Source organism: Olea europaea, unplaced genomic scaffold, assembly GCF_002742605.1.
Source record: "Olea europaea var. sylvestris unplaced genomic scaffold, O_europaea_v1 scaffold716, whole genome shotgun sequence".
Classification (NCBI taxonomy): Eukaryota; Viridiplantae; Streptophyta; class Magnoliopsida; order Lamiales; family Oleaceae; genus Olea; species Olea europaea.
In genome coordinates this window covers 534,550-549,645 of record NW_019265559.1, presented here as the reverse complement: position 1 = coordinate 549,645, position 15,096 = coordinate 534,550, and the positions used below count along the sequence as shown (strand labels likewise).

The following is a 15,096-nucleotide window of genomic DNA, read 5'->3' as shown; positions in this document are numbered from 1 at the left end:
AAAAAAAAGTTAAAAGGAAAAAAATAATGCTACATGATTCAAAATCAGACTAAAAAATAGATCAAATAGGTATCAATACACTATTGCAGAGTTTGAAAATTTTAAAAATAAAACAAGAGCCAAACACAAACTGCCAACTTATTCTATTTTTTCAGCCCCTGTCCCTCACCCTGTTCAAGTGGAATTGTCCAAAAGAAAAATCACGTCTTTTAAAATGTAATTTTAGCCCATGTTTGTCCACCGTTAAAATAGAAAAATGAATCTTTTGAATAACATGTAATTAGAAGGTCGAAAAAAAGATTTATGTACAAAGTATTTTATTGTAAAAATGTGATTAAAAATTAGTTTGTAATTTTATTTGATTTTTTGAAATTGTGTTAAATTAAGGACTTAATGGACTACATGGATGATTTATGCTGACAGGTTATCAAATCCACCATCAAAGCTCCGATCCGTTACCATTTGCACGATCAAGAGAAGAACGTCAATCTAAGAATAATCTTCATATTGAACCAAAACAACACTAAAGTTTTGAACAAATAATTTTATTACAATTATGAGAGTCTGTAATTTAAAATTTTCTACTAGTTTTTTTAGGAGAATCATGTCTATAATTCTTGCACATTTTCAATTTAAAGCCACTTATTAAAACAAATTTATATTATCATGAACGTGTGCTCGCTTATTCCAATATATGTAAGACTTTTGCAAGAACGATCGACTGATAGGCCAGCACATGTGAAGTCTAAGCCCCCGCTTTACAATAATAATGACACGTTTGGTAAAGGAAAGAAGTTACTGTTCAATTGTATACGGTGTTCTATGCAAAACATGCCGTAAAAAGAATTTTAGATATACATGTACGGGAATTCGGCAGGGTAAATTTAGGACTGCTGCTGCCATTCCTGAATGGCATTGTAAAGAGCATTATTAGGAAGGAGATGAGTGTGTTCAAGCTTTAAATTTGTCATTGGTGAAGTCTCGTGCCCACTGTTAAACCATCCTTTTATGGCATCTCCTTCATATGTGAAACCATCCGCTGCTATATGTGGATCTTTCATGATTTCCTGCAAATTTTGAAGTGGGGAAAAAATGAAGCAAAATGAGCAGGAAAAAAGTTGAACCAAATCCTAGTAGAGGAAAAAGGAGAGAAGGGGAGAGGGAAATGAAGAAAAATGAGCAGGGAAAAAGTTGAACGTAATCATGGTTGACAAGAACTTCAAACTTGTCTTTGCTCTATCAATATCAGGTCGAAATCCTCAAAAGTTTCACAAGAAAAGATCAAGTCCCTATGGAGTTGGACCTTCATGAATGCAATTAGAAGTATACTCATCACCCAGGAGCATCAAACCATTGGGAGGATTGAACGATGTTGGATAGTATTAGGGAAGAAGAAACTTAAAACCTTGTTTGTTATCATCAAGTCATCCTATTGAATACTGGTCACCATAAATATTTAGCCCCTGAAGGTGAAATTCTTTACAGTACGACTTCAGACACCTTGTGCCAAGCAAGGTGTTGAAGAGAAGACTAATAACTAGAGCCACCATGTGTGAAACGAACATATGCAATTTAAGTTGAGCAACCACACAATGCAGATTATTACCTGAAATATCGGACAGACAAAATATGAAGGGATTCTGCGCTGGTCCTTGGAGTCCAATGATGATGAACAAGAAGTCGAGGATGACATAGTACATGAGTCTCGCATTGCCTCGAGTACAGCCCAGACTTCTGAATCGAGGTTCGGTCGTTCTGAACGCTTACTCTCACAGCACCATAGGGCTAGATGAGCTAATTGCTTTGCTTGGTCAACTGGCCAGTCCCCAGCTGATACGTCTAACACTTCATTCAAGTGTCCACTTTCGATAGCACATTTAACATCCCTCACTAAATCAAAGGCTGGTTTTGCAGTTAATAGTTGTAAAAGTACAATTCCGAATGAGTAGACATCAGATTCAGCTGTTAGCTCCCCATCATCAAAGATTTCCGGGGAGATTAATATTGCTGGATCGTTCTTTCTATATAATGTCTGATTACTAACAAAATTAGAGATTCCCAAATCACCTACTTTGCTAACAAAACTAGAGTCGAGAAGGACATTGGAGGACTTCAAATTTCCGTGTATGATGCAACTGCTGTTGGCATGCAAGAAGATAAGGACAGAGCAGATCTCTGTAGCAATTCTTATCCGATATTGCCATGCAAGAGGACGAGATTTGGTCCCACAGATGAGTTGGTCTTCAAGGCTGCCATTCTCAATGTATTCGTATATCAGTGACCTTGATGCTGGGCAGGCACCAATCAGCATTACAAGATTTGGATGCCTCACCCGACTCAAGACTTCAACCTGCATTAACACAACACAGATAATCAGAATCAGGAAATATCATTTACTTCGACAAGAAAACAACAAGAATGATGTTGTCCACACAGAACTAACAATGTTTGGAACTCCAACGATTAATAAATTATTACAACTTATGCAGAGGTCGTATTCCCCCCTATAAAGAAGTATAAGTAGCTTGTCACAAGAGTGAATCTCCTTTTTCAAAGTATAGGGGATGGTGGTCATGAAATTCACCTAGAAAATAAAAAGATCGACTATTCTGTGAAAGACTCAAGGGAAGTAAGTCATTGGATATCTATGTTTCCTAGAGCTTCAGAAATCCTTGAAAACAGGATAAACATCTGAAATAACAGATATCATCACACAGTACATGTTAAGAGTGGGGGGATGGAAACAAGGATTTATGGGCAAGAAAAATTCCAATTCAAAGAGAGAATAAACCAAGTAATTATTGTCATCTTCAATACTAACAATAGCATTGTGCATCATTAGATTAGGACCACAAAATATTCTGCAACAAAGCTCAAATCACAAGCACTTCAACACAAGCAGAATATATTTTCATAAAGATGTGCCAAACTTAGATTCATAGTCAAACTCAAATGACACAGTACGGTTACAGCTTTTGATAAATCAAAAAATTAATAAGGGATAACCAGAATGTAAAAAGGTTCCTTTTTCATCTTTAATCCAAACAAAATAATTTTGGCATCATTGAAATGTTTGTATAACATTCTGTCACCAAAGTCAAATACAAGCATTATTATCCAAGCACAATGTACTTTTGTAGACTTGGATCAAACTTCGTTGTCATGGTCAAACTCAAGCCATTGGGACAGCATTATAATTTATTGTTAGAGCATTTACTAAAAATATGTTGACCATGTGAAATGCATTTGGATATGCAAGCATGGCCAAAAGATTTACCTCATGCATGAATTCGGAATCACTTTGATGACCAGAAAATGGCAACATCTTTATAGCTACCTTCACATGATTAAGCATTCCCTTATAAACAATCCCACATCTTCCTTCTCCAATTTTCTGAGATGGATTGAAATTCTGAGTGGCCTCAATAATGTCCACGAAAGAGAATCCAAAAAATTGTGTGCTGCATATACCCATAGGATCATCTTTTGTAAATGTCCTCAATTTATTAGCTTCTCTAGTGGCAGAGTCATACTCCATCTGCAGCTTATCCCGTTTTTCTTTATAAGTTATTAAGAGATTTACAGCTTGAATGATCTTTTCCTCTAACTCTTTCTCTATGCAACAGGCCTCTCTTAATTGGCTTTCTAGTGCTGGCTTCTGGTGCTGGATAAGCTGAAGTTCCTTTACAAATTGATCGAGCTGATTTTTCATTGCCTCTATGTCTACCCTTTGTCCAAATAAAATTTCCTCAATCTTATTTTTTCTGTTGATCTCTTCCATGCACAAAATTTCTAGTTCTTCCGCCTACAGAACGGGATGATGAATTACAAGGAAGGGATAAGAGAATCATCTAGTGCAAGAGAATTCAATATGAATCAATGTCAGCAAGAAAACAAATTACCAAAAAAACAAAACAAATTACCAAAAAAACACACACTCACAAGGAAAAGTGGAGACAACAAAATATTTTTGAAGAAAAATTACCTTACGTGTAGCCTCTATGGCATCTTCTTCAGCTCTCCACAATTTCACTGATTCTTCGAATGCTCTCTGTTTATAGTTTTCAGCATCTATCACAGCATGCTCAAGGTTATTGCGCAGGTCATGGGTTTCTTCCTCTTGGAGTTTGTAATCCTGGGACCATTTTTTTATTGATTAAGAAACTGATTAATAAATTCACAAAATAGCACCCAAATAATCAATTAATAATCATTCCATAATTAATAAACTTAATCAACCAAATTGCAAGTCATATAACAATATTTCCACCATTAATGAGGAAAAGAAATCCTTTTAGCCAATTTTGGTTGGGAAATTGTGTCAGGCAGGATTAATAAGCTGAGGGGTATTACATGGATAATTTGTATAATATCTGCCTCATCTCATGTTTAGGTGGAAGAAGTAAGCAGTAAGCTTTTGGCATAAGGTCTATTTCCTAATAGAATCTTATGCCTCTGATTCACCAGATGAGAAACTGATGAAGCACAAAATATCCCTGATGCTATATCCCATATTTACTCCCATCATGTGTTTTGAGTTCAGGGTCCCAATACTGTCTAGGCACCCATTAATACAAAACAAAAAAAGTGAAGCAAACAATACGAGTTCAGATTAATGTGGCACAAACTAGCCGAATTGTCAGTCATCACGCACAATATATTTTCCACCCTCTTCTTCAAAAGTTCACTTCATTATGTGATAGCCTCATGGTAAGAAGTTCAGAGACATTTTCAAATGATGCCTCACACTTGCGCACACAAAATTACCAGTAGACAAGAAACATAAACAAATGCAGATGAGAACTCTCTTTGAGTAGAAGCTGTGGTTGCACCAATTAGAATCCAAATATAAGCTCTGAGAAAGATCCCTTACCAGTACAAATAAGATATATAACTAAGATAACAAAACAGTATTCACCAATTTACCAAAATTAATCAGCATAACAAACAGCGCAGCAAGCAGGGAAGTGAATTCCGTAGTAGATCTCTATGACATAAAACCGAATGATAATTTGAACGCTTTGAATTACACCTTTAAGTTCAATCACTCTCTGCGATGGTTTCATAGTTTCTCGCATGACCTTAATACCTCTATAATTCATAACATCTACAATATCTCATTTATTCTTATGAGCAAGGACCATAACACTCTTCCACTATTTAATAGGCATCTTTCTATCTCATTGGATAATTTTGTCAACCATGAAATACAACCCTCACCTAGATAGATAAAAAGAACCTCGAAATTTGATCATTGTTGTGCCTGATTTTCTTATGGTAAAAGAAACATACACAAAATACATTTTCTAAACTTATATATTTAATGGTTCTTTTTCCAATGGAACATGCATTATACAAAAGATGTCAAATTTCAAGACTAGAGAGAATTCTTCCCAGGTGGTCTAAACGATTCTCCATAAATAAACATCAAGCATACCAGCAAAGGAATAGATGATGAGCATGGGAAATGTTCAGGAGAGCTGGCTTGTAAGAATAAAGGTGAATCATCTCCACTTATCCAATCTATCATTGGAATGGTTGAATTTGAAGTGTCAACTGCCTTTTCCATTGACCTAGTTGAATGCTTTAAAGACTGAACACTGCCAGCATCATCTTCTGTATTATCTTCCCAATCGTGTACTAATATTGTTTCTCCATTATTTATTGGAGAAGGCAATGCCAGGGTAGTTGCTAAACAAGAAACAAAGTCCACAGTCCTAGCCAGAAAAATGGAAAATGGAGTCTGTTAGTAAACCATGATGTGTTCTTTAATCAACAATTATCACCTAACCTATTATAAACACATCAGCTGAATATAAGAAACTTTCTATAACACTTTGGGCTTTACAAAAATGTGTTGATGAAGGCCTTTTTGATTTCCTAAATGATTCTCACTTCATGAAAGAACATAAAGTAGTTCAGATTGGATTGCAGTTGTTTATTCATTCCTCTCAGTACACAGTGGGAGTACCCACCATGCCCTCGCTGCAGAAAAAATCTAGTCACAAGTTCAAAAAACGTAGATCGGAACATAATCATCAAAATGCTAAAACTGGACATATGTTAGTTTGATGGTCAACTACAGTGCATTGTTAAGTGTCGACAAGTTGGGCTTTAATATATCATGACAGTACAGAAATGCATCCTAGGAAGGAAGAGAAGTAAAAATTTGGACTTATCTTCTCTCCAATATCTTCTACCTAAAAGAGTCCTTTTCCTTTCAATCCATTCAGAGGCTTCTTAATTGCTATATGCATCCAAAAAATAGATTGTACCCAAGATATCATGTTAACACACCTTGCGTATACAAGGCAACTGTTGCAAATAAACCAAATATTGCAGGGTACAGGAGCTTGTTCACATACAAGAATAGCTTTATTGGACTTGATCTCTGACAATTTGCTGCAATCTAGATGAGCTCATATTAGTAAATAAAGTCATCAATTAACTGCAATAAGCACAGAGAAGAACTTCAAATAGATAAATCAGCCACGTACAAATGGCTTTATATAATTTTTAAGCTGGTCCACCAAGTAATCTTCATGACATGAGATATATTGGTTAACTCAGGTCTGAGGAAAAGATGCAGCACAAGTATAAATGCTACTAATAAAATCTTCAACTTTTTAACTCAAAATGACCAACTTCGAAATTCCATTCTGATTTATTTTGTAGCAACTATCATTTATTTTGTCATATAAAGCAACTCTACATTCTCAGAGAATTCAAATAAGAAGAGTAGGGAATGAAAACACATACCACCAGTATCAATTTGCGGATATTATTCGATTCATTATCATTCAAATTGCTGTAGCCAGTTATTAGTGAGTTCTTCTACCATGTTATCCTATCATTTGACAAATTGTCTGTCTGAAAACATGTAAGGAAATAGGAGTGGCTAAAACACATCATATCATTCAGAGTTTCCAACTTGATACCAACAGGACAGCTGTGTCCAAAATCTGATCTATAACATAGTCATCTATCAATGCATCATAGTGACAGAAATTAACCGTTGTTTGGCCCTCAGTGTTTCTGCCCCAGCTCCCATGATGAGCCATTTTATTCCATGTTGAACAATAAGTTGCAGAATCCCTTTCCCAATATTGCTCATTTCAATCCACGTGTTATCAGCCTGCACCTGCAGAAGTATAAGGTAATCAATCTTTTAAAACAACTGTAGCAAACTGCTTCAGAACAATTTTGAAAATTCATTTTTAGGTGTCATGACTTTATTTGATAGTCATGGCAAAAAATTGACAATCTAAAGTTGTTCACAAAATAATAGCTATCAATATCTCATTCAATTATATATATCTTGATGCAATTCAACTGTCACAGAGTGCAAGAGGACGCAGAAAGAAAATAGTACCCCCATCTGGGAAACAAAGAGAATGTACTCATTCAGAAGTTTGTGCATCTTTCGCAGTTCAAGTTCCTGGAATGCCTTAATAGCATGTCGTTTAAATTTGTTTGATGAGAGCTTCTGGTCCACTGGAAACATATGAGGAAGTAAAAGGTTAAGTCAACTCAAAACTGAAACAAACACTTCTGATCCCTGTGTAATAAAACAAAATGGAATAAAATAGGTACATACCAAAAGAAGAAATAAAGAGACAGACAATAAAATGCTGGATAAACATTTGTTTCAATGCAACCAGAGGGAAAGAAAAACGAGAAAGCTCTCTGAAATATTCATTCTGTGAAAAGCTATCTAATTTCTTTATAGAATGTTAGTCACAATAAAACATCAATGATCTCCAATGCAAAAAATATTCCAAATCCACGCCAAGTTAGCACTTCAAGAGATCACATGGGAAAGGAAAATATAATTATTTAGTAGGCTTCTTTATGAAAAAGATATTGGTTCACTTAGACCTGTTACATCACACAGCATAACAAACTAACAGAAAGGGGAGGGATTTCAAAGAGTAGAATTATACTCTGAGCACCATTCTATCTTTGGATAGCATAGCCATCATGATGGCCTCTTGGAATGCATGAGTCAGGTAGCATTAGGATTTCAGCAATCTCACCAAGATAACAAAAATCAACATTATCTAACAGTTCATATCATCGTGAATCATAGCCCAAATTACATATGTATAAGGCACAACATCTAAATCTAGAGTAAATCTTATGTCTAGATGCTGAAGTGAATACTACATATATCAATTAATATTAACAGATCCAAAGAGCAGCATAAATCAATGAAAGAATTGGAGGACAACATTTAACCCTGCCATTCATATACGTGACGAAAGAAATCACCCTTTCACGATTATTTCTGGTTAGTTGATCCCACTAATGAATTTTTTAAAAAAAGTACCCAATACACATTAAAAAGAATTCCTAATAAAAAATAAATCTGAAAGCATGACACTGTCACAACCATGTTGGGTAGAACCCTTAAAACTGCTTTGTAAAAGGAGAATAACCAGGTGGTTATAAGCTTGTAATTCAGGCTTTATGTTGGCAATGGGGGATGCAATTAAGGTTTTACAGCCCATCGATCCTTTCAAAATGGACATCTACAATGGCCCATATTCCAAGTTAGATGACTTCAAGAAGTCATATTCTCGGGTTGCTGTATCCACAACAAGGGTCAAGAAGGGTGGACGTCAATCTTTACAGCTAGTATAACTCAATCTTACAATGATTTGTAAGCCCACACAAGTTCATTTGAGAATATAGAATTCATTAACATTTGTAATTTGAGCTCAGGTCTGTGCTTTCTTTTTGTATTACAAGGATGAGCCAATCCCACATTTTTTTCAATAAAGCATCATCACAGCCCAATGTTTTCTATAGGCTCCACTAAGAAGCGATAGAGGAGGTTAAGATTCCTATAAATGAAAATAAATTAATACGAAGGAGATGGCCTTGACTCAGTGACATTGGAGGCGAGTGAAGTCATTAAATAGATATCCACGGTCCTAATATCTAGATACGTGGAGACGGCCTTAACTCTGTGACATGGGAGGCAATTAAATCACTACAAATACCCACGAAGACCCAGGAAGCAAGCCCTCATATCCGTTATCAATTTTAGGGGAAAAAAGAAACAGAAACTAGTGATAAATTAATTCCAACAACAGTAATGAATTAAGAAAAATATCCAGAACTCAAACCAATTGGTATACACATACATATCTGTCTTGAAATGAATCAGTAACGAGCTTACAGATTGAAACTAGATGCGTGGCCTGATGAACATGCAGAAGACACACACTCCAGCCCTTGAACCTCTTCACTGCCCACGACAACAACGATTTTCCCTCTTTAACATTCTTGCCCACAGCCACGTATACTCTGTTCTCAACATGAGAAACCCCTTCCATATAAATTTTATCGATTTCTCCTTCACTCCCAGTTACAACTTCACCATCAAAAGCTCAATAATCCCAGCTTAAATTCCCTTTTGTGGGTCTTTTTATTTATATGTGCGATATTCAGAAGAATCATTTGGTGGGAACGGTTGAACAAAGTCGGGGTTAGTGGGAAACTTAGCGGTGGTGCCTAACTTTCTTCTTATATGACAAATAGATTACTTTGTTACTTACGGTGCGGGGAATGATCAACCCAATCAAGAAGGAATATCAGGACAAAAAAGAGAATTGGGAAAGTTTCAAATTCAAAAGTATTTGCTTTTACATTTATATATTGATGTTGAATAAAGCTTTACCTATAGCAATTGTGCACACAATTTTGACAGCATTTTAAAATTGCAGAGGTGGTGCTTGATTTCTTTGACTATTCTCATAAAGAATAGGCTGAATATGCACTATCAATTAAGTATTTTTTATTTCACTAACCCGACCCATTTCCTGGTCAACCCATGCACTGACCTATTTCCTTTTCCCTTTCATTTATCCCCAAATCAGTCCCGCCATAAGCGACCCGGGAGGAAATTTTTCTTTTATTTTGGCGGCACTAACGTTGAGATTTTGGTCCTCTTCCCCCTCGTCGCCTGATCGTAGTTTTACTTCCACAATGCAGTACCAAGCATAAAAATACCACGAAGTGTGGTGTCGTAGTGGACAGTTTCTGGTGTTTTCTTCAATCTGCGTGCCGACCACTTGCAGTCTTGTAGTGGGTTATTTGAGGAAGGTAAAATGATTTTCATATATGAATACCAATCTTGCTGCGTTTGAAAATTATTTGCATTCCATTAGCATTTCGTTCCAATAAAAAATAGCCTACCAATATGCCATCATATTTACTGTAGAAGCATGCTCGTCTGTATATTATTCCTGTATAGTCAATCTAAAATGCTTTTGACCATACATTGGAGAAATAAATAAAACTACTATTTTTATTTCAGCATCAAATCCCTTTTGACATATAATTCGGAAAAGTAATTTGATCTTCTTCACTACCCAAAGGTCTGTACCCTAATTACAGAGCGTTCGCATTGTGATGGAGGTGGAAGAAATGACTGAGAAAGGTAAAATCCAAACGCTGCTGAAATTGTAGTTTGAATATGCATAATTGCTTGCGTACGAATTCGATATTCACTATTGGGTAACGTGTTATTTCAATTCTAGTATATTGAAATCATCTAATTATGAACATAGTTAGGGTAGTTGTTTTTTTATATTGTTATAACACTAATATATTCCCACTCATTTTGCCGTAGGAAAAGAAATAGTGGATGTGGTGGACGACGAAGTATTGGTAGAATCCAATAATGAGAACTCGTTGGACAATGTAATCACGCTGGGAGGTGACAATTTAGGAGGAGATGTTGCAAATGTTCCTAAGGTCGGTATGAAATTCAATGATGAGAATGAACTGTATGAATTTTACAAGAAATATACATACGACGTTGGTTTTCCGGTGAGAAGAAGGAATTCTAGGAATGGTGAGGATGGAATAGTAAGATATGTTACGTTGACTTGTAGTCATAAAGGACGAAGAAACTATAACACAAGCACTTCTTTAAGGCCATAACCAACAATTCAAATGGGTTGCAAAGCAAAGCTAATTGCTTCTGTAGATATTCTTGGAGTATGGAAAATTTGCACGGTCGAACTTGAGCACAATCGTAAAACAAGTCCGTTGAAATCTAGGTTGTATCGATGCTATCGAGAATTGACTGCACATGTGAAATGAAAGCTAGAGGTGAATGACACAGCCGAAATTCCTTTGCATAAGAGTTACAACTCTACAGTTGTTGAAGCCGGTGGCTACGAGATTATGACGTTCATAGAAAAGGATTGTAGAAATTACGTTGAACAAGTGAGGCGATTAAAAATAGGTGAAGGAGATGCCGCGGCAATACAATCCTACTTTTCTCGAATGCAAGCATCTTGTTCTGGGTTTTATTTTTTTATAGATTTAGACGACGAGTCACGACTTAAGAATATTTTCTGGATGGACAAAAGGTGTAGGCAAGCGTATAAGGAGTTCGGGGACGTAGTGTCGTTTGACATCACTTACCTCACTAATAAATATGACATGCCCCTTGCCCCATTTGTTGGAGTAAATCATCACGGACAATCAACGATGCTTAGATGTAGTTGCTATCTAATGAGGATACAGATACCTTTGTGTGGTTGTTTAGGACATGGATGCTGTGCATGCATGGTCAAGCTCCTAACGGAATTATTACCAATCAAGACAGGGTAATGTAAAATGCAATTTAGATAGTTTTTTCGAACATGAGACATAGATGGTGTTTATGGCATATATTGAAGAAGTTGCCTAAAAAATTTGGTTATCACGAGGATAAGAAACAAATATTTTCATGCATACATGGCTTAGTTTATGACTAACATTTTGCTGGAGAATTTGAGAAAGGTTGGAGATTGATGGTTGACACATATAACTTATATGATAATGAGTGGTTGTTGGGGTTGTATGACAATAGGGGTCGATGGGTGCCGTGTTATTTGAAAACAACCTTTTGGGCAGGGATGTCAACTACTCAACACAGTGAGCGTATGAATGCGTTCTTTGATGGGTATGTTCATTCCAAGATATCGTTGAAACAATTCGTAAAACAATATGAATGAGCATTGCGAAATAAAGTTGAAAAAGAGTTCCAAGCAGAGTTTAAGTTTTACTCGAAAATGGTGCCGTGTGCAACCAAATATGAAATGAAAAAGCAATTTCAGACAGTTTATACGATATCTAAGTTTTGGGAATTTCAAGACGAGATAACTGGAAGGATGCCCTGCGACGTCATATCTACATCGGATGGATGTTCGGGAAAGACATACGAGGTCAAAGAGGATGTAATTTACGAAGAAAAGGCGAGGATGAAAAAGATTTTGTTGTTGTTTCGTGCAGAGGAGGTCGATATTACTTTTAGTTGTCATCTGTTCGAGTTTCGGGGAATTCTATGCAGACATGTCATATCAATGTTGATGCGTAATGGCGTCAAATCAGTGCCGAAAAGGTACATATTGAAAAAATGGAGGAAAGATATTTGTAAAGCCCACACGAGGGTCACAATGAACTATGATGGCTTGGTTAGTACTCCAAGCCAGTTGAGGTATGATAGAATGTGCAAATAATTTGCTACATTGGCAGATATTGTTGTAGATGATGAAGAGCGAACCCATGCGGTAATAGATTGGATTTGGTTGCAATGTACCAAGACCGTGTCTACGAAGTTGATTTCTGGAGGCACTAGCATTTTGCTACCTAATTTGCATTTGGGATCGCAGTCTAGAGCGTTATTAGACACAGTCAGTTGAAGTATGCGAGATTCGAAATGCTCGAAAAGAAAGGGCGCTCCCCGAAAACTTCGCACTAAAAGCCCGTTGGAGTTGGGTTCTGAAAAATCAAAGGTATTATATTCTTGTCATCTCATGTCATCTATGTATTGAAACGAACATAACAATTGAAATATTGTAATTTTGTATGTCATGCAGGCAACCTCACCTTCAACCAAAGTGTAGAGACCGAGATTGAGAAAGAGCAATCTCCAACATGATATTGCACTGAATGCAGAACATTACATATCAACACCACTTTCAGGTTCACAAGTCATAATGGTAAGTAAATATTTATGTTTTTTGACATTCTGTGGGACTAGTTTGTAATTACGTTTTGATTTCATGTAGGATGATAGGGAAATTAATGCAATTGCACAACCCTTCATAGCTTCAAATTTCATTGCTCCGTCAACATCGATTGTTGTTCTCAATTATGGAGGTAATCATATGGTTTTACTGGTACCTAGTTTACATGGTTTGGTTTTTTCATTTTTTTCCCAATTCCATTGATATGTAACTTTTCACAGTGGGTAGTGCAATGGCTCCTGTAATAGGTGTATTTCATTTGGGGTTTAATGGCATAAGTTATACCAGTTAAACTTTTTGTGCATTTCTTTTTAAATTAGTGACAATTTTGAAATGATTCTTATTACAGCCACTCCAAGGACTGATGTCACCCGCTTAAAGTGTCATACCTGGTTGGATGTCAAGTGCAACCCAGCCGGTCCCTTAGCCTGATGTTGCAAGTCATATTGCCCACGTTCTTGCTCCAAGATCTAGACTGACTTTTCAAATAGATGGTTCGTTAATAAGACCAATATTCAAGCATTGGAATACATAATAGAAAAGAAACAAAAGATTTACATGCTGATCTAAACCTAGTAAACCACTCAGACCGTGTCTATGTTTCTGAACTACATGATTTGCAATAGCTCATTTCCATGTAGATTCAATTGTCATTTCCATGTATATTCAATTGTCTTTCCAGTAAAGTGAAGTTGCTAAGATTTTTTGTGTTGCACATTGATGAGTGATTCACACTCATTATATTATGCCATTAATTTTATGATTTTGCTATTTTGGAGAGTATTTTAGAAGTGCTAACAAGTGATTTTAGTGTTGTTTTGTAGATTGATGGAAGTAGAGAAAACAAGAGCTAAAAGAGGTCAAAGGAAGGAAATAGGCAAAAGTTAGCGAAATTGGATGAAATGACCAAAATGTAAGAGATCCAAAGTTCGAGGATTAAAATGTAATTAATCAAAAGTCATGTTGAAACTCACGATGAAGATCCGAGAGTGCTAGGAGTCAATTCGATGAAGGAAGGTGTCAAAGGGATCAAATTTAGTCAAAATATGATCACAAATCATTTTCCAACCGAAAAGTTACGCACCGGAGTTTTGGTCTCACATTGAGACCTATTTCTGACATAGAAAACGATTGAATTGGGAAATGATGTTTGAAGAAACATTATAGCCCTTGGAGTTACCTTTCCAACGCATCTTGAATCATCTCAATCGGACATCGGATGAAGAAGTTATGGCAAAAATACTGTCGCCATGGCGCCCATATTGGACGTTGTGTCGCCCAAGATGCTGAAAACAACAGTGAACGTGGCACCGCCTATGCGGAAAAACGGGATTTTATATTTTTGGAATCTCTTCTTGGCCCAACTCAACCCTAATTCGTCCAATAACCCCAACATACTACAAATACCATTTAAAAACCCTATTTTCAGGAGGGATGGAAGGGGGCAAGATTGAAGAATTCAACTACACAATTGGAAGGAGGCAAAAATTGAAGACATTAAAAGAAAGGAGGAACAATATCAAGGAAAAATATTGAAGATCTACCCAAAAGACTAATTTTTTCTATCCTTTTCCTTATGTTGTTTATTATAATTTGTATGATTTTCATTTATTATATCGTGAACTAAATAAATTATCTAGGGGTTTGATGTAGCCGAATCGAGTATGGTTTGATGATTTTATAGTTATTTCTTTGATTTTCCCACATATATTTAATTGTGTAATGATTTTAATGCTTTCAATTACTTGTTCAATAATTGAATGAATAGATGCTAGTCAATTCCGGCACTTGAGAGAGGGAAATTTAGGCGTGATCATAAGATTGACACAACATAGGTTTCATGAGTTTCGAGAGAAAGTGTAGAATCTGTGAAGCTTACTCCATAAAAGAATCGGGATTTTTATAAATTCTTAATTTTCAATTCGGAATGGAGATATTGGAATTGGAATCTAGGATTATTTTTTAGCCGGCACTCGAGAGAAGGGAGAGGAATATATTAGGATTCTTGCTTTTAAATATGGGAAAATTAAATGGAATTATTGGAAATCGTTAAATCATAATTGAA

General features: G+C 36.0%; 1 protein-coding gene and 1 long non-coding RNA gene across 3 annotated transcripts; one reads left to right on the top strand and one right to left on the bottom strand.

The window, feature by feature from the left end:
• Positions 1-685: 685 nt before the first annotated feature.
• LOC111390806 (U-box domain-containing protein 32-like) lies at positions 686-9,636 on the bottom strand. 2 transcript variants are annotated; one of them, XM_023015919.1, is made up of 9 exons: positions 9,185-9,636; positions 7,373-7,494; positions 7,014-7,141; positions 6,298-6,402; positions 5,438-5,717; positions 3,986-4,135; positions 3,278-3,805; positions 1,607-2,350; positions 686-1,067 (listed from the first exon to the last, which is right to left on the bottom strand). In XM_023015919.1, exons 1-9 carry the CDS (start codon positions 9,339-9,341, stop codon positions 885-887), a joined length of 2,397 nt encoding a protein of 798 aa, XP_022871687.1. In that variant the 5' UTR covers positions 9,342-9,636; the 3' UTR covers positions 686-884. The 2 variants fall into 2 exon arrangements, with proteins under 2 accessions (XP_022871687.1, XP_022871688.1); XM_023015920.1 differs by lacking the exon at positions 6,298-6,402.
• Positions 9,637-10,336: 700 nt separating this feature from the next.
• On the top strand, positions 10,337-13,738 carry LOC111390812. Its single transcript, XR_002701985.1, has 5 exons — positions 10,337-10,447; positions 10,640-12,797; positions 12,882-13,004; positions 13,074-13,164; positions 13,381-13,738. It is a non-coding gene; the product is annotated as an uncharacterized LOC111390812 (long non-coding RNA).
• Positions 13,739-15,096: the final 1,358 nt, after the last annotated feature.

Bases quoted from the DNA above. Each gene is read 5' to 3' on its own strand.
- LOC111390806 (XM_023015919.1), bottom strand. From the start codon at position 9,341: ATGGAAGGGGTTTCTCATGTTGAGAACAGAGTATACGTGGCTGTGGGC. The intron at 7,495-9,184 runs GTAAGCTCGTTA...ATATGTTTCCAG, and splicing joins CACGCATCTAGTTTCAATCT to TGGACCAGAAGCTCTCATCA. The intron at 1,068-1,606 runs GTAATAATCTGC...CAAAATTTGCAG, and splicing joins TTGTCTGTCCGATATTTCAG to GAAATCATGAAAGATCCACA.